This window comes from Pipistrellus kuhlii, unplaced genomic scaffold, assembly GCF_014108245.1.
Source record: "Pipistrellus kuhlii isolate mPipKuh1 unplaced genomic scaffold, mPipKuh1.p scaffold_m20_p_8, whole genome shotgun sequence".
NCBI classification, from domain to species: domain Eukaryota; kingdom Metazoa; phylum Chordata; class Mammalia; order Chiroptera; family Vespertilionidae; genus Pipistrellus; species Pipistrellus kuhlii.
Window position 1 is genome coordinate 58646956 of NW_023425584.1, and position 27508 is coordinate 58674463.

Sequence of the window (27508 nt, forward strand, 5' to 3'; positions counted from 1 at the left end):
TTAAATACAGTTTAAAAAGTGACAATTATTTTGATAGGCTTTCCAGATAATTGTGGATATTCCTCTTTGAAACCACACTAAAGGTGGTAAGTGTAGTTTATTAAAGGTTAGTTGTCATGTGAAATCTAAAACCATCTCAGTGAACTTCTTTGTACTATGTTCCATTAAAATCTAATGGTCTATCTTTTCCTTGAAGTGAATTACTCCTGCTAACTTCACAATATTATGCATTGGTATTTTGGATTATATCAATTCACTGTGTTCAAGAGATATTCCAAGTGCTACAGTTAAATATTTTTAATATTATGCAATGTAAAAATTTTATATTCCTTAATATTACCATTCATAATATGTAAGAACTCTTAATTATTGGAAAGGTGACAAACTCACAGTGGCAGATATGTTTTCCAAAATTCTATTTTTAATTTAAAAGCTTGAATATTTGGAATCCAAAACTGTTAGTTGTTTTCCTTAAAGAGACTGACTAACTTACTTTGTTCTTTCTCAAAAACTACTAGCAAAATTATCAAGGCTAAATAATTCTGGTTAGTTAGTTGTTCCTTCAAGTCAAAAAGAGGTAAAAAAAAAAAAATAACAACTAAGACTTCATGTATATTTTCATTTTGTTTCTTACAATACAAAAAGATGTCTACGTAAGAATTAAAATCAATAAAATCAACAATTTTCACTGCTTTATGAAAGACATTATTGAGCAAAACTTTTTTTCTTTTTTTCCTTCCTTTTTTTTTTATGAGTATGAGAAAATGATGACTTATAATGGCTGCTCAGTATAGTTTGGTACCACTATCTTGGTTAGTTCATGCTAATGGCTGTTTTTGCACCATCAGCACAAAGTCAACAAAGTGGAAATACAATGTCTTGATTTTATTATCAAAATAATTTTTATTTCATGGACACTCAAAATCCCAGGATCCCCACAAAACTTTTAGAATTACTGGACTAACCTTTAATGCTTCTGGCTAATAGTACTACTGATTGTATTAATCATAAAATGAATGAATGAATGAATGAATGAATGACTATGACCTTTCCACTGAATTTCCATACACAGTTACAGGAAGCAAAAAATAATCTCAGAAAGTCAGCATTTTATTGTAATAGTCATTGCTCTTAGCAGTATTATTAGAAGAGCATTCATCTCAGTTATTCTTTATTAGAAAGATATGTATCTTAATTGGCTTCAAAAATTATTCATAATGTCAACATTAATGGTAGGCATCAGCAGGCTGTCAGTACCAAGAAAAATAAGGTGAAATTAAGAACAAAAAATGGTACAATGGGAATAAAATAACTCCTAAGGACTGAAATTTTTTTCTTAAAAAACTATTCTCGCCAAAACCAGTTTGGCTCAGTGGTAGAGTGTCGGTCTGCAGACTGAAAGGTCCCAGGTTCGATTCCGGTCAGGAGCATGTACGTTGGTTGTGGGCACATCCCTGGTAGGGGGTGTGCAGGAGGCAGCTGGTAAATGTTACTCTCTTATTGATGTTTCTAGCTCTCTATCTCTCTCCCTCCTCTCTGTAAAAAATCAATAAAATATATATTTTTTAAAAACTTTTTTTCTTAAAAAAATATTTCTGAAAAAATAATCCCCCAAAATAAATACACTAAGATAGATAGATCACATTAGCAGTCCGTATTGGTTGCTTTTGTTTGTTTTGTTTTGTTTTTGCCCATCCTAAGATATCAGTATATTATTTCTCTTATAATAAACACTCTATTAGAAAATATATTTTAAAGTATTTAAATACTTAAGACATTTTTTATGAGATGTCTTCTTTTTATTACTCTGTAAATCTTGGTGCAATGACATGTTTGAATTTCTCTTAGTTATTTCAGTCCTTCATTTAAAATGACATTTTAAAGTATAAAGCTTGAAGATATACATATATGGTTTTTGATAGGTGCTATAACACATCAAAGCCAGGTAACTGAGGAAATTAAATTTGTATTTCTCTTTCCAAGGCTATACTCCTTCACAGAGCACTATCCTTAAAAAAAAAAAAAAAAAAAAAAAAAAAAAAAGGAAAGAAAAGAAAACAGAGAAGAGAAACATAGAGAACAACAATAAAAAAAGGAACATAGGTGGGTAATGGGAAGCACTCTCCCTTATTACTTTCCCATAACTATGCTAAGATGTCTCCAGGGTAATGAAATACTTGAAGAAAGGAGGATGTTAGCTTTGAAAAGATTGTGGGGTTTTCTGTTTTTGTATTTTTGTTTTTGTTTTTATAAAAGGATGTGGGGAAGACATTTTATTATATATCACATACCCTTTTCATTATTTGTTATTTCTGCTGGAGAAAAGGAGCCCTTTTTGATTTGATGAAGGGATTAACTTGAGAGTGGAGGTTCTTATTTTTTTAATGTATTCATCACCTTTGCCTTCTTTATAGATGTGTATCTTGCAAACATTAGAAGAGTCTGGTCCTATTTTAAAATGAATGAGAAGGAAGAGTCTGAAGATATTTATTAGCTCATACATTGCCCATTTCTTTAACTGTGAAAACTGACCCTGCTCCAGATATTACCCCAGCATGGAATAATTAACCTCCCTGAATCTCAATAATAGGACAGAGCACAGCCTGAATACTGTCTTTCCTGAGCCTACTCTCCTAAGATACAGTAATACACTTTGAATTTAGATATATGTCAACTCACTAAGATTCTTTAGACAATAAAGATTTAATAACATAGATTTTTATGCTTCTGATTTTATTTTCTATGGACCGTATCATTCCTCAAGAAATAAAACATTAAAGCAGTTATGCTTTTATCTTAAAGCTCTGAGTTTTAAATATCTATCAACAAAAAGGAAGTAATTTTTCTTCGATTGGTAGCATGCAATGATTCCTGGAAGTCCCATTGATGCATAATCACCAATCCCAGTGTAAGGAGTGGCTGCATAATGGTGGCTCTGAAAATAATTGTAGATCACAGCAGGCAGGTCTTTGCACTGTGAACAATCAATCATCCTTTCTACTCAAGAAATGACCCCAGCACACATCCACTGCTCAATGGCAAGGCTCAGAAATCATTCTGTATTCTATAGACACAATGACCGTAGGTCTCAACATGAACAAGTTGGTTCCTGTTCAAGATCTCTGCTCTCCCCTATGAAGATAATGTTTGTGCCCTGTTCTGGTTTAAAACCTGAAATTGCCTTTCAATCAGAACTGTATTTGAGCCTCAATTTCCGTTGAATAGCTCTATCTCAGTTTTTACCCCAGGGTTCACAAAAACTGCCAATGCCCTGCCTCCCTGCAAATAACCCTGCATCCAGGAGCAAATCTGCTCACTGCTAGAAGTGACCTGCTCACTCTCCTGGCCCAGGTCCCAGACCTGGATGAATGTGACAAGTCCATGTGTGTGATTATATATGTGTCCACACAATCAAAAATGCCATTCTTTGCACCTCCTCTCACACCCTTCTGTGCAACTAATTTAAGACTCACAAGTTATGCCCGTAGACTCCTCTTTGTACTCTTACATTTATACAACATACGGGATATTTCCCAATTTCATCAATCACAATGGTCTCTGCACTATCTAAACCCATATACTACACATATCTAGGGACATAGCATATTCAGTCTTCAAATCTTTAGTATGTTTGCTACTTCCCTCCTAGTATATTTGCAATACATAGGAGCAGATGACTCTGGGTTTGTTTTCTTCAGAGATCCTAGCACAAAGGCACAGCGAATACGCCTGGAAAGCACTTGCTGGCAAAGGGAGGTACAGTGTGTTCATCAGAGGGAACAGAAACTTGCCTAATAAGTCTCAAGTACAACAGACGTTCATCTTTATCTGGATAAGGCAAAATAAAAGAAATAGCTCAAAAAAGAAAAGTTTCTATATTTACTAGTGAAATAAAATGAACTAAAGCATAATTAATGTAATTTCAAATTATAATTGCAAGAAGAAGTAGCTTTCTATTTTTATCACTGATTTTGCAAGAAGAATATAGAAATCCAAAGTGAAAATAAAGAAATTTTAAATGTAAACATAATATATAGTATTTTAACACATTTTATATGAGAGTATGAGAATGTTTCCTAAAAACACTTAAGAAAAAACAGTGAAAACTATAAACTATAACTACTCATTATTTCTGAGCAGAAGAAAAGTCCTAAGCCCCAAAGTGAAAATCTCCACAAAACTACAAAAAGATAGCGTGTCAGCTATAAAAAAAAGAAATATTATTCTTACTTCAATATCTGATATCATAGAATACATAATGACACATGCAGCCCAAAGCCACTTGGAAGAATGAATTCTGAATAGGTTCCCAAGTGAACTTGTAAAAAGAAAACTAAATTCAATGAACTTGATTTTAATTATGTGGTTTACATGTTTGAAGAAAGGAATATCCTAAGGTATGAAACAGAAATAGAAGTAGCCTGATCATGTCATAAAAGTTGTTTATGAAAAATAGAGTAAGGTTGAACAAACATCATATTATATATATAAATATATGTATTAGTTTCACATAATACATATGAAAAATAAAATGTACTCAGGAAGAACACTTGCATCTGTTAGGCACTTTCTATATGCTTAGTACATTAAGTATAGTTATAGAGAAATTATGCCATTATTCAAATTTTACAGATAAAGCAACTGAGGCCAAGAAAGGTTAAGTAGTCTGCCTAATATCACATAGCTAACAAGTAGCAGAGTTTCGACTCCTAATCAAACACAAGAATATTAAAAGAAAAAAGAAAAAGAGAAGATCAGTGAACCCGATGGGCTACCTATTGAATGTATGTCATCAATATATGAAGTCATTTCAAAACAAAATGTAGTATTGGAATATATTCAATATAAAAATAACAAAGTATCTTAACTATAAACCTCTACTATCAGAAAAATTAGAAATTATTATTGTTGCACCTATTATGCCTTAATTCATTTTTTAACCAGTTAACTTCCCCGCGTCCTAAACGAAAACCATCATGGCATACAAAGGGTTAAGTCATTCAGAAAGAATAATATCCGAATGAGACACATAGCAGAAGATTCAAGAAGCCCAATCTTGGTTTGGACTCTAGTCCTTTAAATGACACGTAACTCCAATTCTATTATCAATCAGGCAAGGAAGAAAGGAAAGCATACTGTTGTTTTCACAAGAAAAGAAGAGTTCGTTCCATGGATATAGATTGAACTTAGCAGGATAAAGCAAAAACAGAATAATACTGACATACTGATGCCACCTTAATCGTTATCAGGTTGATTTTAAGGATTACAGTGGGAATTACAGCTTTCATAAGGGCTTGATGTAGTCAAAGTAATAACTTCACTGTTTGCCTGCTACCATTTAGTGTATGAAAATACATCCTTCACTTAGATGCCTGTTCTTGTCCACTAGACAAATGAATTGGGCAAAATAGATGCTTTTAAAAATGATAATACTTCTGGTATTATGTGCTTTTAAGTAGCTATTTTCGCAACAAAGAAGATCATATTTTGACCAAGGCAATGAGGACAGATCAGAGCTTGAGCAAATTAAACATCACATTTCTCTCCACCTTGGCTTGTGAGCAGAGACTGTTCAATAACGTGGCTCCAGGGAGGTCCTCATTCATTCCTCACAACTAGCAACTAACTCTGCCCCACTCTGTAGAGCTAGGAAGGAAATAGTGACGGCCAGGCCAGCCCAGTCCATGAGCTGTTTCTCACAATGAAGAAAGAAGCTTGGAAGTCAAAGCTGACATGCACTGTTAAGAAAACAGTTTCACCACCAAGTAAGGAACAAACTTTGAAGATGTTGAAATAAAACTATTATCAATAGTCTGATATATATATATATATATATATATATATATATATATATATATAGCAATTCACAAGGCAATGGACCCTAAGTCCCTGTAGGCATAAAAACTGCCTGTTGCCTAAGACATATATCTAGGGAATTATTCATACTGAACAGAAGCCCACTTAAAAGAAAAAAGGTGGGGGGGAGGACTCCAAATCCAATCAAATGAAGGTAATCTTGTCATCCTAAAATGAATTTGTGGGTGTGAAATCAGTATTTGCTTCTTCCCATTTAATATTTTTGCTGATGCTTTCTCTGATGAAGCTAAAGTGACTAGAGGGTTAAGATCTTTCATTGCTTACCTTTCAGTCTGAGATGTGTGTGAATCTTGAATAGGCACAAATGGAAAGATATGTTGCTCATCATAGCTGACAAAGCATTGTATGCTCTGCCTCCAGCTGACCTCTCCAGCTTCCCTTGTCCACTCTCCTGTTCTATGTTGCACCCACTCTGGCTATCTTCCTGATGGTAACCACACCAAGATTCAGGTCCTTTGTATGATACTTCCAGTTCCCTCCACTAGAAGGCTCTTTTCCCAAATCTTCATTTGTCACTCTGATTCTCATCTTCCTGATCTGTGCTCAGATCTCACCTCTGCCAGGAGTGTGCCTGACACAGTGTCTCCATCCACTTCTCCTGTCATATGGCCCTGCAGATTTACCTTAAAGCACACGTTCCTAATCTATAATTATATCTTTTCTGTTTCCTGGATTTGTTTATTATCACACACTCATCTTAATGTCAGCTCCCTGAGGTCATACATTTTTTTCTGTCTTCCCCAACCGCTCTCCTCAGTGCTTAGGACAATCCTGCACAGGAGACAGAATGATACCCAAGTTCTCCTAAGCCCATGTAAAACCTTCCAACACATGGACAAATAATGTGCACAGATCCACACAATGGCCACCCCTGCTTTTCTTTAACTTCTTGGGCACTTTGACTTCCCTACCGTGTTTCCCCGAAAATAAGACATCCTCTGAAAATAAGACCTAGCGCATGGAAAGATAAGACATCCCCTGAAAATAAGACCTAGCCCAACTTTGGGAGAAAAAATTAATATAAGACACCGTCTTATTTTCGGGGAAACGGTAGTGAGAAGAGTGGCAAAACAACAGCGGAAAAACATAGGACCACACAATCACAAAAAGTATTGCTTCCACACCTCAAAGGAGACGAATGCCCTTTAATGCTTTAGACCACATGTGTCAAACACAAGGCCCGCGGGCCAAATCCGTCCCGCCAGGCCTTGCAATGTGGCCCGCACCACGCTGTCATCACTGCACTCTGCTGCGTTTCCATCACAATGACAGTTTATGACTATTCAGTAAACCATTCGGCCCGCGATTTAGGCTGGATTTTAGATTTTGGCCCCTTCTCTGATTGAGTTCGACACCCCTACTTTAGACCTTTCTCATTTTAGGGTCATTCGATAAAGAAAAAATAAAATGTTTTTGTCCTTCAGCTATGCCATCATAAACTTGAATTGGGGGGGGCGGGGAGCGGGAGGGATGGAAAGCATTATCTTTCCCTTCATTCCTTCCGCAAGGTTTAAAGTAATGCAGGCTTTGCCCTGACCAGATACTTAGTTGGTTAGAGCTTTGTTTTGATATGCCAAGGTTGTGGGTTCACTCCATGGTCAGGGCATATAGAAGAATCAACCAATGAATGTCTAAATAAGTGGAACAAGAAATCTCTCTCTCTCCTCTCTCCCCCTCCTTCTCTCCCTCCCTCAAATATCACTTCTTCCCTCTCTCTAAAATCAATAAAATATCAGTTTCTTATCAGCATAGACAATCACCGTATTTTCCAGCGTATAAGACGACACTGTGTTCTAGTAAAAAGCCTGCTCAGATTGGCCAGAGTCAGAGAGGCGTCTATTAAAAAAAGAATTGGTGTTGCCTCGGAAGTAGGGGGTAGTCTTATACAGCAAATATAGGCCTAAACCTATGTTTTAACTGTAAAATTAATGGGTCGTCTTATACGCCGGAAAATACGGTATAACATTTCAGAGCAAGGTAAAATTATTTAAATTCTATCAAACTACTAAAATAAATAGAAAGCTATTTGCATTGTCAAAACTGGTTCAAATCAAATATAGTCTATTCTCATTATCCATGGACTTGTATTTGCAAACTCACTTATGCACTAACATTTATTATTCCTTACCCCCAAGTCAATACCTGCAGCACCTCTGCGGTCATTTGCTAACCTGTAGGGCAGGGCAGTTTTCTGAAACACACCTTGCCACCTGAAGTCGAACAAGGTAACACTACCTTCTTGTTTTGCTCTCATACTATAAACAAGTGTCTTTTTTTGCAACTTATTTAGTGCTAAGTGTTTTTGCAGTTTTCGTGCTTTTGTGTTGATGATATTGCAGTGTAAAAATGGACCCCAAAGCTTAGTGCTGAAGCTCTGTCTAGTGTTCCTAAGTGTGAAAAGACTCTGATGTGCTTTTCAGAGAAATACACATGTTAGATCAACACTGTTCAGGCATGAGTTATCACCATAAGGTCAATGTTAGTGAATCCACAATATATATTAAAATGTCTGAAACAGGAACACAAATAAAACAAGGTTATGTATTGATCAGTTGATGAAAAGGTTTTGACCAGAGGCTCAAGGAAACTAACATGTATTTCCGCAGGAGTAATGCTCCCATACTCACCAGTTCAGCATTGACAGCAATTTTTATAGACGTAACTACTGTGAATAATGAGAAATAACTACAGACCCTGTTTAGAGAAGTGTTAGACATCTCTGAAGAGTTATGAGACTAGCAATCTCCCCAGCACTTCCTTCATAGAAGGTTACAAATCAATCTTCTAGAATTTCTTCAGGGGAAAAAAAATTTGTTTCTACCAGCCAGCCAGTAATGTATCATTTGTGTGGTTATCTCTTCAGTGTGCTTCATTTGCTAAAACTAAAAATCATCTCCATTATCAACAAAGAAAAAAAGGAAGGAAACTTTGACAATAAAAAAAAAATTAAAGCCCTAAATCTCCAGCTCTGTTTCTTATTTCTACTTCTGTTTCTTCTATCAAATATACTTTTTTTTTAAATGAGTACTCTTACTTGATCATTAGTGGTATATCTGTTAAAATATATGTGAAGCCTTAACATGGCTTATTTAATAAAGTTAAGAACCTAGAAATGAAGCTTATAATGATCATCCAATTTAAAATTCAAAAGCCATATATCTAAGGTAAAATAGCAGAAAAGAAAACTTTTAATTATGTGGCCAACATGAAGAAGAATCTCCCAAAATAATGATATGGCAAAGATGAAAATTGTAAATATATAGGTTTTAAAGAACTGTTGCAAAGTGTGTGTGTGTGGGGGGGGGGGGGGGGAAAGAAACACCTTGTAGTTAATTACCAAAAAGAGAGAGTGAGCGCTATCAAAATAAAACAAGAATCAGTAATGTGCAATGCACAAACCAAATATCTCTTATTGTTTGTCTTCACTCACATTTCCTGCTCATCTGTTTTCCACATTCTAATATTTACTCTTTGCTTTTGCATCACTTTGATCCTCATTTAGAAATATATTTTTCTTGTCCCAGTGATCCCCTATGGGTTCCAAAAGTTTGCAAAAACTATTTTCAAACAGCATGCAAAGATTATAAAGGGAAAAAACAAGTATTTGGTTAAGCATTACTTGGGTATAACTTTTCAAGGTAATCATATAATTGGTTAATGTTCTATAGCACCAGATAAATGTTATGTAAATTATAATTGCTTCATATAATTAATATTTAAAATTATAGTATCACAAAGAAATTTGGTAGATGGCTTACTTAAAAATGTTGTGTTCATTAAATAAATTTTAAGTGTGAAAGAAAAAAGTCAACTAAACAGCTACCAAGAAAGAAACAATAAAAAAAAAAAGAGGAGGGCAAATCTTTTAAGTAATAATGGCTAAGAATTTTACTGATCTTAAAGGGAGATCAGTTTTCAAATTGAATGCTGAGTAGGATGGGGGGGAAATGTCCATGTAGGCACATTATTGTAAAATTTTAGGAGAAAAGAAAAAGAAGAAGAAACAAAGTTTCCCAAAAGGAAACAATAAATGCACAAATGAATATAATTTAACTTTTCAACAACATGTAATAATGGAAAATAAGGGTGTGATCCTTCGAAGTTCATTCTATCTATCTATCTATCTATCTATCTATCTATCTATCTATCCATCCATCCATCCAACTATAGAGAGATCATAAAAGAGAGGAGAGGAAATGAAGAGCTTTATTATTGTAAGAAAATTCTTTTAAAATAAGTTATTACAGTGTAAATCAAAAACTAGAGAGAAATTTGATTAACTAGGAAAAGACAGGTTGTCCCAGAACATCAGTTGCACAGGAGACTCAACCTAGATTGCATAGGAGAATGGAAGAAAGTCATTAGAAAGACTAGAATTCATGAAATAAATATATGATAATAAGAGTCTAAAAATACATTCCAGGCACATAATGCAAGTGGAGATTGGACATTTCAAAAATCCAGGAAAGGAAAAAAGTTGTAAAAGGGGAACACAATCACAGCATATTACTTGACTGTTCAATAAAAATAAGTAAAAAAACTATATATATATATATATGTATATATACTCATATATATGATTACAGAGTAGAATGTGAAATGTTCTCAATCCTGACTCAAAAATGTTTTCAATTTATAAGATGGACAGTCAAAAGACATCTATAACTATTAAAATTAGAAATATAGTTTCAAGTATATAATATGAATTATTATGATAAAAATAGAGAAATGTAAAATAAATTATATAGATATGTTATGAATACAGTGTTAATCACTAGAAGAATGATATAGATAGGGAGAGAGACTAGAGATAGGTAAGGATAAGCAAAAGGAAGCAAGTTGTTTTCATCCTGTCAATGTTATTAGAATAAGCTTCATGGCCTTCCAAAGTGTACAGACATACTGGAGGGGGAAGAAACCCCAAAAACAAATCTCTTTGAAGCAATATTTAAAAATTGAAAGAAAAAATAAACTAGAAAGAAATTGAATAAGGTTTTATTGGCAACAAGATCATATCTGTTGAAGATATTACTAATATTTACCAATATACACTTCTTGGATTCTGGACACAAGGACAGTAAGTCTCCACTCCATTGAATCTGAATGTGGACATGTTAATAGTTCTAACCAATGAAATGGAAGCTGAAATAGTGAAGTAACCTGGTCTTTGTCCTTACAGAAGCATTTAATTTCCAGATGTTCAACTGTCCAGCCCCATCCTCCCCAGGCAAAATGATGATGGATAAACAACTCATACAATTCAATGGGAAAACTACCAAAATAGCAATGATAATTGGACAAAAGCTTGTAATCAACTATTTGTGAAATAAGAAACATAAATGTGTTATAAATTTGTAAAACAAATGAAACAAGAAGAATTTTTAGCTATCAACTATGTAAGGTCTTTGAAAATGATAGCATTGGTTCTGACAATCTGTGAGATTAGACTATTCATAGAATGTTGTCCGAATTATAAATTGGTAAATTTCCTTAGTATATATCAGAAATAATTAAGTAAATGCTTCATGGCCTTTGATACAGTAAAATTACACTTCACTTATCAGAAATGAGGCAAAGTACATATGCCTAAGGATCCCATTTGCAGTAATATTTTAGAATGGATAAAAGAAGTTTCCACACAAAATCTATAAACTTAGGAGATAGTTAAATTAGGGGATATTATAAAACTATTAATTTTACAAATGGCTTTACTGGCATCCAAAAAATTTCCAGGTATGATTAAATACAAAAGTGCTCAAAAAAAAACATATGTGAATAGAAACAAGTGATTTTTTTTCTTGGGTAAAATTAGTGATAATTTTTGTGTGTGTGTGTTTTCCAATTTTTCTACTTCAGTATGTTATTTTTATAATTAAAGAAAAGTATTCTAAGATAGCTTCAGACATTTTATATTAATTATGGAGTAATATTTAAATAAACATCTTGAATTAGATTTACCTCAGAAACATTATGATGCACAAGCCCTGAAAAAAAAAACACTTAGAAATAAATAAAAATGGAGATAAATGTGATTTTAGAGGCTTTGAAATCTAAATTGGCTAAAGAAAATTAAAAATAAATGAAAAGCTAATGCAAACTTTGAAGTTTTAAACCAAAACAAATATTGTGGCATATATTAATATTTGTTTAAACACAAGCAGCCATATGGCAAAAAGAAAGTAGAAGTAATCCCTTGAAAGAGAGCAGGGTCTGTGTTCCATGAAGTCCTTTAGAAAATTCTGCCTCCTTAGTCCACCTTCATCCTGCTCCATTATGGTACCTTAACTGCGTTACCCACACCTCTAGTGGCACCATCTTAGATAGAGTGGCATCAAATGGCTTTTCCTTATTCACTTTCTTCTGCCTTTATGAGAGGAGGGAGAAATGAGACTAAGCCACTATTTGAAAAATATTTAAATTTTTTAAAAGTGTTAGCACAAAATGTTATTGACACTGTAGTTCCACTGATGTACATTTTTTTTTTCATGCAGGTAAATTTTTGTATTCACCCAAAGATGTATTAAAACAAACAGAAGACAAGAGTTATGCAGAAATATGATTAAATACATTTCATAAAACCTTTTTTTTTTTTTTAATGCTCATGGTATGATAGGGTACCAAAAAGCTCACTTCAGGGCCACATTAAGTTCAGAATTCCACAAAATGTACCAGTCATAGAATTAGAATTTTATCGGATGTTGACAAAAACTACACAGTATGTGTCATACATTGTAAGGCAAACTGAAAGTATTTCTTGATGAAAGTAACATTTTGGTATTTTATTTAGTACTAGAAGCCCAATGCATGAGATGTGTGTAAGAGTGAGCCTTCCTTTCCCCAGCTGCCTGCACCCGTTTCCCTAGGTCACCCGGATCTGGGCTTCCCTCTGCAGCTCCGGCTTCATCTGGAAGGATAAAAGGACTCCCAGAAGGACATCCGGTCTAATTAGCATATTATGCTTTTATTATTCTATATTCCAGCTTAAATTAGATTTATGCCATAAATAGCTTGATATTTGACTTTAGAGAGAGACAAATCTGTATTCTAAGACAAGTTAAGAATGAAATTATATATTAGTTAATAAAACCATGAGTATCTGAGTTCCCTTACCTATCTTCATTTCATACAGATTGCTGTCTTTAGTTTTAATGTTCTTTTTGTGAACATATACGGATTGTTACACTGAATTAACTTCAAAGTGTTATTCAAAAGCAAAGTCATAATCATAACCCATTACTTCAACCTTGATATAGATTAAGAAATACACAAAACTAGCAGTACACTTAAGTGATATTAGTGCTGTGACATAGCCAAAAAAACATAACAAAATCCTTTATTTATCCCTCTGGGCTCAGTTAATGTTCATATCTGGCTTCTGCATTTATTGATCTGAGACCCCAGTGACACAAAGCACAATTTATAAAAATAGCACTGCTCAGGAAATAAGTGTCTTGCATAACTTTATATTCTTTACTGTAATTGAGTTTTAATCTTGTTTATTTCACATTTTGGGCAAATTCCCTATTTGTTTTTAATTTTCTGAGGAACTATTTACTCAAGAAGAAAATTTAATAGCATTTTAAATCAACGAGAAGAGATGGATTTCATATATAGAGGCCCAGTGCACAAAATTCATGCACTCGGGAGGAAAAAGGGGTGGCTCAGCCCAGCCTGTGCCCTCTTGAAGTCTGGGAGCCCCCAGGGGATGTCTGACAGCTTACACCTGCAGGTGGGAGAGGCTGCACTTGCCAGCTGTGAGCCCAGCTCAGTGCTTCTGGCTAAGTGGCACTCCCCCTGTGGGAGAACACTGACCACTAGGGAGCAGTACCTGCATTGAGCGTCTGCCCCCTGGTGGTCAGTGTGCTTCATAGTGACAGGTCATTCCACCATTCGGTCTATTTGCATATTAGCCTTATATATGATATATATATATATATATATATATATATATATATATATAGTGACACTTGGTTAAACATAAAATCTAAGCTTAGTTTTATACTTACTAAGCTTAAAGTATCCCTACTTTAGTATTTATATCAAATAAATCCAGATGAATCAAAGATTCATTTTGAATCATGAAACCAAAATAGAATGGAAAGTAAATTAAAGAAGAGGCATTTGTTTTTTTAAATACGTTGGAGTGGAAAGCCTTTGTGAGCAAGGAACAAAAGTTCTGGGGCAGCAAATAAACAATTTCTTAATATAAGGATATATATATATATATATATATATATATATATATATATATATACATACATACATACATACATACATACATACACTAAGAGACCCGGCACATGAAATTTGTGCAGGGGCAGGGGATAGTCCCTCAGCCCAGCTTGCACCCTCTCTAATCTGGGACCCCTTGAGAGATGTCCAACCACCCGTTTAGGCCCAACCTCAATGGGGTGGGCCTAAATTGAGCAGTTGGACATCCCTCTCACAATCCAGGACTGCTGGCTCCAAACCACTCCCCTACCTCTGCCTGATTGCCCCTAACCACTTCTGCCTGCCAACCTGATCAACCCCTAACCTCTCCCCTGCCAGCCTGATGCCTAACTGCTCTCCCCTGCTGGCCTGGTTGCCCCTATCTGTCTTCCCCTGAAGGCCTGGTCACCCCAACTGCCCTCCCCTACTGGCCTGGTCACCCTTAACTGCCCTCCTTTGCCAGTCTAGTCACCCCCAACTGTCCTCCCCTGCAGGCTTTGCCCCCTCTCCCCAACTGTTCTCCACTGTAGGCCTGGTCCCCCCCCTCCCCCTTAACTGCCCTCCCCTGCAGACCTGGGTTCCTCTCAACAGCCCTCCCTTACTGGCTGGTCTGCCCCTCCTCTGCCGACCTGGTCACCCCCAACTTCCCTCCTCTGCTGGCCTGGTAACCCCTAACTGCCCACAATTCCCCTCCCCTGCAGGCCATCTTGTGGAGGCCATCTTGTGTCCACATGGGGGCAGCCATCTTTGACCACGTGGGGACAACCATCTTATGTCTTGGAGTGACAGTCAATTTGCATATTACTCTTTTATTAGATAGGATTATTTTTGTAAATCCTCACCAGAGGAAATCTTTTTTATTGATTTTGAGAGAGATAGGAAGGGGGAGAGAGAGAAACATCAATGTGAGAAAGAAACATCCATCAATTGCCTCCCATACATGCCCCAATCTGGGAACTCACAACTTGGTTATATGTTCTGACTGGGAATTGAACTTGCAACCTTTTCATGTACAAAATGATGTTCCAATCAACTAAGTCATCCAGCCAGGGCATGAATAAGTGTATTTTTTAAAATTATGAACTGAAATCATGAATAGTTTAAAAGAAAAACAAAAACCTGAGTAAAATAGCTGCAAAACTCTCTAAATCTGATTCAAAACTTAAACAATTATTTTTGGAAGCACTGTAATTCACATTACTATTAATATCATTACTTTCTCACTTGGCCACCCAGTTTTTCAACAATATAATCTACCATATGTCAGTATATTACACAATGACTTTCATCTTCCATCAAGATCTTTTTTTTTTTTTTTTTTTTTTTTTTTTTTTTTTTTTTTTTTTTTTATAAATGATCTAGAAACAATGACTTTACTATACATTTTAACATAAACAAATAAAAAAAGATCATTTTCATACTTCAGGGCACTACACATAATTTTAAGTGGCTTATGTGGTTTATTGCATTAGTGTCTTCTTTGTCATATGGGCTATACTAGTATATAAACAATAGAAAAGATTCCAGCAAGAAACTAAAAATGCATTTTCTGTTGTTCTCTGCCTCTTACCCCAAGTGCTTATCAAAACCATGCAAAGTTCCTAACATAAGAAGTAATAATGAAATTTCACTATTTTTCTTTTTTGTCCACTTCGATTGGCCATCCATAGTACATGGTGTTTCCTGGCTACTGTGTAGCCTGAAACAATCCTATCACATATGATTTCCTTTTACAGAGGTGACAACTGAAGACTTCGATAGATTAAGCATCTTACCCAATGTCCACATTTAATTCTAGGATTAGAATTCAGTACCAAGTATAGACTCTTAACCAATACTATTCTATCTCCCACGACATCAGAGCTGTAAACTGCATGTATCAAGGTTTTATATTTTCATGCACAAAACATTTGTGCCTTTACCATTAAAATGACAATTCTTGAGTTGTCTGTGTTCTGAAATATAAAGATTTATTGTCCTTCACATCAAATAACTAAAACTATAAAGCTTCTCGATAAATCCTCTAAATTACTGCCAGTGTTCCTAAAAGTTCCTCTGCAAATGTAAATTAGAAGTACAAAATTAATGGTAAAACAGATAAAGTTATAAATTTTGAAGGTGCTTGGGAATGACGGAGCTCAAAAACTCCACTTTATACAAAAACTAAAAACAAGATTGAAATTTTTTACTCCTCGAAAACACAAGGCAGGAATAAAGAAAAATAATGACGAAAGTTGAAACGTATCTTTCAAAAAAAGTTAGTAAAACACACACCCTTGCTACTACCCCTAGAGATGGTACTTGCAGAATTTCTTTGCCAAAGCCTTGTAATGAGATTTTGTTTTTATTTTTGTGTTGTTTTTTTTCTAAAGATTAGCCCTCTTTCCACTTTAGAATAGTAAGAGCTATTTCTGTCATAGCTAGATCATTCAAAACAAAGATAGTCCCTTTCAATAGATGTAACTCATATAAACAGCTTATATGAAGCCCTTGAAAAGTGTGTCTAAAATGTCCCATATCTAAACTACTAAAATGCATATAACAATTTTTTCAAATATATTGATGAAACGGATCACCCTACCTTATAGTCCATATTCTTCAGGTTGAAAGTGTTCACTGTCTCAAATTATTTGTTTCAAGTTATCCTTTAATAATTTTTAATAATGACAAAAATTACATATTGTTCAAAAGTTATTTTTAATTTTTAAAAATATTCTTCTAAGACCTGCCAATATATTTTAATTATATCTAGGATTAATAAAAATCCTAGATATATTTCAGATGTGAAGAAATAGAATATATTGCCACCAGAAAACATAAGACTAAAAGTTAAATATTTTTGTGTTCTACTGATAAACCTCATTTATCAGAATTTATCAAACAGTTCTTGGTAACAGAACACTAAGTTACTCTGCCTCTTGGAGATTTCCTGCATCCCTGGCCCCCTTCCCACACTTTAAGAAATCTGGCAATTTCAATCTGCAATAGAATTTTTTTTCTTTGACCTGAAAATACTTATTTTTTTTAAATATGTTTTTATTGGTTTCAGAGAGGAAGGGAGACAGAAACATCAATGATGAAGGAGAATCACGGATCAGCTGCCTCCTGCACACCCCCCACTGGGGATTGCCTCCCACCACACTCGCCACCGGGGATCACTGGGGATGGAGCCTGCATGTGCCCTTGACCAGAATCAAACGTGGGACGCTTCAGTCCACAGGCCAGTGTTCTGTCCACCGAGCAAACTGGCTAAGCCTGAAAATACCAATTTTGAAATGCTTGTTCTATCCTTTTATTTTTGCACAGGAATTTTAAAAATATAAAGCTCAATTGCTGACATATTCTTACTGCAATAGACTGAACACTAATGCTAGAGAAATCGTAAAATGAATACTAAATCTGAAGCAATAGTATTTTAATGCAAAACCTTAATATTAGCTGCAAACGGTTTATGGAATAAAAAAACCTTTTCTTATAGCAAATTATATAACTTGAGTTTCAATTAAATTCATACTGAACTTAGGCCATATTTTCTTATAGGGATGAAAATCAGACAACACTTCCCTATATTTTTAAAACAAAATATAGTGAAATGTTATACTCAGTTTATATAAATGTATTTCTATCATTTCCATCAGTATAATTGGCCATTTAGACAGATTAGACTAAAAATATTTGCATCAAAGGGGCACCTTCTGAGGTTCACTGAAATTCAGAGTGAAAAAATCAGGGACCATAAAATAAGTGAATACCATAGAATTTATAGTTTAAAATTAACTTTACATGAAGGATAAATAAGCTCTGTAAACATAGGATGCCCTGTTCAAACTAAAACTTAGGCATTGCTCAATTCAAACCAGTTTGTATTTATATTTTAAATACTGAAATAATCAGGAAAAAATGTGGAATTAGCATACCCATAAAAAAAACTACATAAAACTATAAAGTAAAATTCTGAAGAACAATCTAAATAGTAAAACTATGAGAAGTATATATGTCAATTATTTGAGAAATCTGAAGACAGATGAAAATCAAACAATCTAAGAAACTGTCTACTCATAAATCCCCTTACTGTAATGACTCCCTTTTCTCTCAAACCTATCTGTTCTATTCAATTGAAGACACCTATAAGGGTAAATATTCTAAATATTTTAATTAATTTTAGATTACAGATTAGTAGTAAGCATACTGGATAGTTTTTCTATGATATGTTAATTAATGGATAAAAACAAAACTATAATAACAAATTAGGGCTTTATCTGAAACAAATTTATCAATAGAATAAAATTGGACCAAACTGCACTAGCTGGTTTGGCTCAGTGGATAGAGTGCTGGCCTGTGGACTGAAAGGTCCCTGGTTTGATTCCAGTCAAGGGCACATGCCTGAGTTGCTGGGCTCAGTCCTCAGTAAGGGGCATGCAAGAGGCAGCCAATCAATGATTCTGTCTCATCATCGATGTTTCTCTCTCTCCCTCTTCCTCTTCTTCCCATCTGTAATCAATAAAAATAGTTTTAAATAGAACAAAACTAAGTAATTAGAAAGCAAATCCATAAAGATAAACTGCTTGAACAAAAATAGAAGGGGGAAAAAAGCATCCATATAAAAAAAATCACACATATTAGTGCTAATATTAGAAGGATTGGCTTGTGTTAAGAAACTGTGTCCATAAAATTCTCAAAGACATTCACTATAAAATATATTATAATTTAGTACTTTAAAAATTTCATTAAAATAATTAACAAAGGAAATCATGATATATAATACCCTGAGATGTGTGAGTGCAGGTGAAGGGGGTAGACTGTGACAATTTTGTTGCCATTCAAAAATATTTATAGTCACATTTTGAGGAAAATGCAAAACTAACATGGAAGCTGAATACACACCCAAAACTCTGGTCCCTTATGATGGATTCTTATATTCTAATCACTTGCAACATGGCTTTTGCATCATCCTAACAACATTTAAGCAAGTCATTTTAACATATAGCAATGTAGCTTTAGGGATAAGTAAATAATAACTTTGAACATATCTAGCTTTTTTAAAAAATATTTTATTGATTTTTTTACAGAGAGTAAGGGAGAGGGATAGAGAGCTAGAAACATCGCTGAGAGAGAGACATCAGCTGCCTCCTGCACACCCCCTACCGGGGATGTGCCCACAACCAATGTACATGCCCTTGACCGGAATCAAATCTGGGACCTTTCAGTCTGCAGGCCTACACTCTATCCACTGAGCCAAACCGGTTTAGGTGAACATATCTAGCTTTTAGAGGAAACTGTAAAACATATAACACCTTCCTCTAAATAGGACTTAAATCAGATACCAAATAGTTTCTTTGGACATCCAAGTGTAGAGCAAAAACAAAACTCTGACTTTAAAAAGTATAAGTTTATAATACGAAAATATATAACATGTAATGTCTTTAAGAGATAAATAACCATGGAGGGCCTCAAAGCACTGAGCACTATGTTAGGGTTTGTGAAAGTTACACAAACAATGGTATGATCCTGCCTTCAAGAATGTCACATTTTTTCATTCTCCACGTTTGCTTAAAAATGTGTTCATTCTATAAATTAAAATGATAAAAAAAATGACAAGATAATTTAAATTGAACAATACTGAAAAATAACAGAGGTGGACTCCTATTCAACACCAATGGAAGAACCACATTTTTAATGCAAATTAGTAAAATTTTCTCCAAAAACATTTTGATGTTTGAAATTTTTTTAATCAATAGGTGATTTTGAAATTTTTGAATTCAACAACTAATTTCATTTTGTATTGAAAAAACAGTCATATAACTTGGTTTGTCACTTTGTTATTCAGATCATTAGGAAACCCTGAGAAATTGTGACTAAAAATTGCCAAAATGAAAAGCTAATATTTTAATGGTATCCAGAGTATCTTCTGTAGAATCCTTAAAAAATTAAGTAAAATAAATCACTTAGTAGCATTAACATCCCAATAAAATATTTAAATCTGATATTTTAGCTCTGTGAAATGTACCATTTGCTCCCTTAAAAAAAAACCACATACAGTTCTGTATACCCATTTAGATTTAATTTCCTATAAAAGCATCTTTCTGTGCAAATTAGAACCTTTTATGAGTTGTTTTTCTAAGGGGAAAAGAAAAGGAGGAGGAAGAGGAAAGGAACAAATGCAAACTCTTCGAAATCTCAATTACACAATAACACATTCTGAAATAATTAGGCAGCAATTACTCTTTTTGAGTTTTTCTTAAAATTTTCATGGCTGTGGAAGTTTTACAATTTCTGAAGTGTTATTGGAAGAGATTACAAGAAGATCTAAGATATGGGCATGAATCAGCATCCATGTCAGCATAATGTCACAGTGCATGACCCTATCACTTTAGAGGCTTGATATGAAATGGAAATGCTCTATACTTCCAGTCAGCAGGGTAAAGCCTGCAAGACCTCAAAAAGGAATGGCATAGGAATAGATTCTTTATGTTAAGGTTCTATAGTTTCATACAATAATTTTTATTCAGTTTCTCTTTTCCTAAAATAGAATATTTCAACCAACACCATTCTTTGATTTCTATTTAATATAATCTATTATTTTCTTAAAATTCTCTTGTGGTAAGTGAAATATGAACATTTTAAAAATCTAGTGAAAATTAATTATTCTTCCATACAAAGAGTTCTTTCTTTCCTTGTAACCTCCAATTGAATATGACTGAATATTTACACCACCGTGTTGTAAGGTATTGTGTACTGGTACATGTGTTCATGGTTTTCTTCACACCATGAATACTTATTATTGCTTAAAAGCATCCAAATTGGATTTGGTTTTATTAAATTTTGCTTATCTTTAAGTAGGTAACTCCAGGTTTTAGTAATTACCTCAACAAAAATGGCAAAACTTGATGATCCAGCCAATCTACAACTGCATACAATCTATAATTATAAGTATACATATGCACATATTACATTTTTGTATTTATACAACACACATGAAGTTGCATTGATAAAAAGCATAGTGAAGGTTTAGGAGACATTAATTAGATGAACACAAATACACAATCTCAGAGATTCACGACCAAAACCCAATGATAAGAAATACACCTTTTAAATGCTATCTGGAGAATTAAGGCTAAAGAGCTAAAAATCTTATTATTTTAGAATTCTCTTTCTTCCAAGAGCATTTACAATCAGTGCTGTTTCTGAATGGCTTTGTAACTCAGGTTCACAAAAATATTTAAAATAATCCATTTTAACAATAAAATTGAATGCACTCTGTTGTTAAAAGGCATCAGAAAATATCTTTCAAACAGCATTTTAAATGTTTTTCTTTCAAAATAGGTGCCATTTACGTATATTTTTATTGTTTTCCTAAATAAAATTTTGCAATGTTTCAAAAGGTATTCTGTGTGCGCAACAGTTTTATGAAAGAACAATATTTTCTCCAACATCTCCATCTGCTGGCTTAGAGAAAAAGTAGATTTTTATCTATTTCTTTAAAATTTAATATTTTATTATTTGTTTTTATGTAATTGAAATATAAAATTATTATTATTAAATAGATGAATAACTATTTGTCAAAGTTACCCATGAAATAGAAGATTTTAGCAAGAAATCCAATATTTAATATTTTAAATTCCAAAATCCTATGAGATCAAACAATCATGTTTACAGTCCATTTAGACAGTTTTATTTTAAACACGGTTTTGAAATGAGAACAGCATTAACATTTATTAATTTTATTTTTAGAATGCAATAGCATTTGGTGTTTTTTTCTAAAATCTGCTGTTGATTTTATTAACAATATAAACTATGTGATGTAAATACATATGCAATATCATATTTACTGTTTTCACAACAATTCTGAATTACTGCAATAAACTGCCTTTCTGTAAAAACTATTAGACCATCTTCACATCCTCATACTAAAGTTCTTAGAAAAGACCAGAGGCCAGTGCACAGGCCTGCAGCTCTTTGAAAACTATTCAAAAGGACATGGTGGAGAAAAGGTTAAAAAAAAAAAAAGAATTAATATAAGAAAAACATTCATTTATTCTCTGACAACTACGCAGCATTCAATAAATATGGGAGGGAGTGGGGAGAAAGAAATTCTTCAGGCCCATCACTGTGGTTTCAACTGTTGAACAACCATGCTCAAATACTAATCTCTTTTTTTCTCTAATTTTATGGTTTTCATATTCTCAAAATGAATGTTTTTGTTTGAACAGCCTTCAGGGAAAAAGATTGAAAACCTTAGAATTATCTGTATCTACAAAGAAAGGAAGGAGGAAGAGGGGAAATGGGGGAAGGAGAGGCAGGTGGGGGTGAGGGATGGGGACAGAGAGAGAGAGAAATTGGAATCTGTCTTTATTTCTTCAGGTACCCATGGAAACAAGTGGGAACAAATAGGTACTTGCATTATCCCGCTGTGACTGTGAAAGAGAAGGATGTGGGAGTTCAGTGCAGTGCACAGTCATTTTACCCACTTCAGAATATAATGACTTCATTTCATTTGCATAACCTTAACCCACTCAGTAGATCTTGCCGGATCCTTAAGTGGTTGTCAACCTCAGCAATTCCAAATAAGTTCCTCCATCTCAGAAATAAAATTAAATTAGCAAACTAAACTATTTTGTACTTTTAAATAATTCAAGTATAGAACACCACTTTCTTATTATGTAAACTTAATCCTGTGTAATTTTTATGGCTTAATTAGGAGAACAAACTACTTTCTGAACACTGATGACACATATTTTAATAATGGAGTTTTAGAGTAGACTTCCTTTGATTTCTGGGGGAAAAGAGAGAAAGTCATTTTGGTTTTAGCTATCACCACATTTGATGCTGCTGCTTCCATAGAGAAACATGGACTCCCCTGATTAATAAGGCAAGAAAATAAAGCTAAGCCCTGGAGAAAAACCTTGAGCAGGATTTAAATGATCAAGACTCATCTAGACACATTTGATATTAGAGATTTCCATTCATTTCTTCATTGCTGACTTTGTAGTTTTATATAAGCATCTTTTTTTTTCTGAAAAGAGTTAAACTATTTTTACATTTCTTTGTTGCCTTATGCAAAAAAAAAGGAAAAAAAAGGAATAAGAATACAAACATTTTACAATCTCCAGATTTTGAAATTCCTAAAAGAATAAAGACACTGAGCCACAAAAATAGTCAATGAATCAATGTCAACTCCAGAAAATTCTAGCCAATGAGCTCTTCTATAATAGTGCCACTTTAGCAATCAGTAAGATTACTTCTTATGACATGGATGTTGCAAATGCCATCATTCTGAAGTCCCATGAGGGAACCTTGAAAATGCATTCAGTTCCTCCCAGTTATTTGTTTTAGTACCCTAGAGTAATAATCCATGGAGGAGCAATTTGGGGATCTGGAGACACATACATTTTAATTTCAGCTTCATTTCCCGAGCAAATCAAAACAAAACAAATGTGTGCAAAATGAAGATGTCACTTTCATTTATTTTTCTCAGGACTGTACTCAAACAAATTGTGTGTAAATGAAATTCATGTCTTTTAGTACATAGATGTATCATTCTGTAGAAGCTCTTTGAGTTTATATATATATATATATATATATATATATATATATATTAATACATTTACATTTCATATTTTATTTCGATAAAATTTATATTAAAATTTTATTTTAAAATATTGAGACTGTAGACCTAAATTAGTTAACTAACTTAAACTAACCATAACCTTTAATTCTTACAAAGATCCAATACAGTGATCCAGCATTTGTTGGAGTCAAGGAATTTTGATTTTGTTCAGTGGACATACACCCATTATAGCTCCGCCAGGCCCTCTTGTTATTTTCACCAGTTGTTATTTTCACCTCTTGCTATTTCTCAATCATTTACCATTTTCAAAGAGTAAAGATTTTAGTTACTTTCACCTCATTTTAAAAACTACATCCTTCCAGTAAGCATAGTCTTGATGTAGGTTCATTACTTTTCAAAGCATTTTCACACTAGTATATAATGAAATACAGTTAGGTACTTAGCACAGTTGTATGTCAGTCATAATTCAGGGGGAGAAAAAACCTGGAAACTTAATTTCAAATCAAATGAGTAATCTAAATCTGTTAGGTAAATAGATCAAGTATAAAAGCCTTCAAAAACTAAACTATATGTGTGTGTGTGTGGTGGTGGTGGGGGGGGGGGGAGAAGAGAGAGAGAGATTTTCCAAGATAGCTTTGTATTTTTACGGAGGTTTTTTTGAAGCTGTAAATCCACTTTAAGAATCTGTCTCTCTATCTCCTTCCTTACCCCTCCTTCCCACGCCTCCTCCCCCAGGTTCTTTTCTCACTTGATCTCAACATTTGAAGAAAACTTGTAGCACTGAAACCTTCTTAAATAGGGTCTTTATAACAATTTATTCATAGGCATCTAATCTACTAGGAGTATCATAATGACCCTGCTCTAATGGCCAAAGAAAACTGTTTCATATCTTTAATCATTCGGTGACAGCGGTTTCAAAACGAGTTGATAATGTCCCTGATATGATAATCAAGCTAAGCCATGGAATACATGATTAAGACTTCATATGAGGATGTGGGATGGCACCAGTTGTTTGCCTACTGTGGGAAGAGAGCACTTGGGGGTTTTTTTTGTTTGTTTGTTTTTTGTTTTTGTTTTTTGTTTTTTTCTTTCTGTGGTAATTTTCCACTAGCTCCTTTCCACTGTAGCCAAGATGGGAGGTGCGCCATCTGCAAAGCCCCCTCTAAACTGTTCATGATGAAATACAAACTGCATACATCAGATCAGGGAGGAATCACCCAAGCCCATTCGGCAGGAAATGATGGCAGCTGCGGGGAAAGGGGCAGGAAGGCACAGTGGATCGCACAGCCCACGCGGGCGCGGGGGTTGGAGCTGTGGGCTCAGTTCTGGCCGCAGCGCCTCTCCATGCAGCCCTTTGGGGACCCAATTGCTTGGATTCCGTTACTTTGCAGCCTTGAGAGAGAGCTCCATCCCGCGTGTGATGGGGCTCCTATGGATAACCAACTGCCAAGACTAAAATGGCTGATCAGAGGGACTTCTCCAGATTTTCAAATTCAGCCGGTTCTAACTGCTTTCAGGAGGTCCTTTTCCAATCTTACTGCCCTTGCCGGCGCCGGGCTACCTGAGAACAAAGCGCACCGGGCCGGCGAGCTGCCCGCGGCCTCCCTGGCGGAATGGCCCCCATCCATGGAAAGCGGAGGCTGCACGGAGCGGCCAGAAAGGGACCCGCTCCCGCTCCCCGGGTGCCGGGCTGGGTAGCCCCTGGGCCTGCGCCAGCCTCTTTGCGCACCGCCCCGCGCCCCTCCGATGGGGCGTTATGTAACAGACCCGAGCCCAACTCCGGCTCCATCTCACAACGAGTCCTGCCGAGGGGGACAGCATGGGGCTCCCGGGGTCTGTAGAGGGAACCCCACCTGGCCTGGACATCTAAGCTCGGGCGGACCCCTTTGGGATCTACCCAAAGCCTCGAGGCGCGCCCTGGGGAACAACGTGTTCCCGGCGGGCAGGGTGCCACCAGGCGCGCAAGGTGGGGAAGGCAGAGGCAGGGAGGAGCAGTGGGTATCAGCTGGAAACCCCTGAACCTAAGGAAGTTCCCCCCCAACCCCGCAGCTCCAACGCCCACCCCACCTCCCCAGTGCGCACACTGTTCCATTCTTCTCGCTGCCCCTCCACACCCCCAGCCAGCGGGGGTCCCCGAGATGGCAACCACTGTCTTCTCCCCCCGCGCGGTCACACGCACGCGCGTGTGCAGCCACGCACACCCACACACCGACACACTGAAGCCGCACACACCGCCCCGCACTCACACCCGCCGGCCCTCGGCGCGCGGCGCCCGGAAGGCATGAATATTCATTACTTACACGCATTGGTGACTGCGAAGCTGTTTGCTACCTCCAGATTGTCGATGTGCGGCGTGAGCCGGAACTCCGAAGTGGAAAACTGAACCATCCCTACCCGAAAGGCACTGTATTCTTGATCTGCGCCCCTGGGAAAGAGCCCCCCTGCAAAGAACAAACACCAAGCGGGGGATCGTGTCAGTGCCCGGGAGGGAAAGCAGAGGAGCCCGCTGGAGCCCAACAGCCCTCCAGGAGTCTCTCATTCACGCTAATAAGCGGAATAACGGAATAAGCACACGAAGGGGCTCCGGTAGCTGGGGGTCAGACATCCAAATAGTAACCAAGGGGTCAAGGCACAGCGTCGGAGGGCAAGGCAGGTGGCCAGAAACATTTGCCTTTCCTCCTCATCACAAGCTTTGCATTCAGACCCCTAGAGAATCTGAGCAAACGGGGAAGATGTTAAGGCGGAATGAATAAAACCTGGAGGGCAGAAACAAGATTCCCCCCACCCCCACCCCCTCTATTGTATCAAGACATCCTCTTTTCCCTTTGCTTCACCCTACGAGAAAAAAAACATGTATATTCTAGGCAGTTTAAATCTGGAATGCAGTCAAGGGATGACATAAGTCTACATGACATGAATTAATCCGTCCACGGTGAACAAAGATTACTCCCAAATTATGCACAATTCAAAAAAAAAAAAAAAAAAGCAGAGCACAAAGGATACCTACCTATCTGTATGCTGTTAGAAGAGACACCAAAAATCAGTCCCCATAAAACAGGAGAGAGGAGGACAGATATATGCATAATCTTTTGCATTTCCAAGAAAAGTAGAGCATCCACAAGATAGCTCCCTGGTTCCCCCTTTTCCTCCTCTTCCTTCGGCCGTTCTCCTCCGCAAAATTAGATACTCCGCATGTTGGAAACAGCAAATTTAGCACCAGGCTGCTACAACCCTGAAGGGGAGGCAGAAGAATTCCTATTTTCCCAGCTCCTGCTGCTGGTGGTGGCTGCTGATGCCCTGCGCCCTGTCCCAGCTCCTCAAGTCCAGAGGACTGGCTGGATGCAGCTTTCAGGGGAGCTGCCGCCGTGGTCCCAGTGCCTTGGAATATTCAGCACCCTCCCATGCACTCACACACACTCACCCTCTCTCTCCGCTCTCTTCTCCCTTCTCTCTCTCTCTCTCTCTCTCTCTCTCTCTCCCTCTCTCTCTCTCTCCCCTCTCTCTCACGCGCGCGCGCTCGCGCACACACACACACACACACAGCAGACACACACACACAGGCACACACGCGCGCACACACACACGCAAGAGAGGAGCAGGCAGTCCCGGACGCGCGTGCGCGAGGGCTCGCAGCAGGCTGCCGGCGCGCGCCCACCTCCCCCTCCCCCGCCCGGACACCCGCACCCGGCACAGCCCGTGCGCGGCGCGGAGAGCGCGCGGCTCAGAGCCCCGGCGGCAGCGGGTTTCCCTCGGCGAGACCTCGGGTCTCGCGAGCTGTCGCGCCCACCGCTCGCTCCTGCCTTTCAGCACCGAGGACAGCGCTCCGCTCCCGGCCCGGCGGCGCTACCTTTG

General features: G+C 36.5%; 1 protein-coding gene across 10 annotated transcripts in view; it reads right to left on the reverse strand.

The window, feature by feature from the left end:
• The window catches only part of GRIA2 (glutamate ionotropic receptor AMPA type subunit 2), a 124427-nt gene extending 97289 nt beyond the window's left edge, over positions 1-27138 (reverse strand). For 7 of the 10 annotated variants that reach the window (XR_006740660.1, XR_006740662.1, XR_006740661.1 and 4 more), the window contains exons 1-2: positions 26664-27138; positions 25957-26097 (exon numbers count right to left, since the gene is read on the reverse strand). Coding sequence is in view for 7 of the 10 variants with exons in the window: in XM_036424198.2 (XP_036280091.1) it covers positions 25957-26097; positions 26664-26751 (229 nt within the window). In the remaining 3 variants the exon portion in view is untranslated. The remainder of the gene's footprint in view (positions 1-25956; positions 26098-26663) is intronic. The other 3 variants (XM_036424191.2, XM_036424190.2, XM_036424194.2) reach the window with 2 other exon arrangements.
• Between the last annotated feature and the right edge of the window lie 370 nt (positions 27139-27508).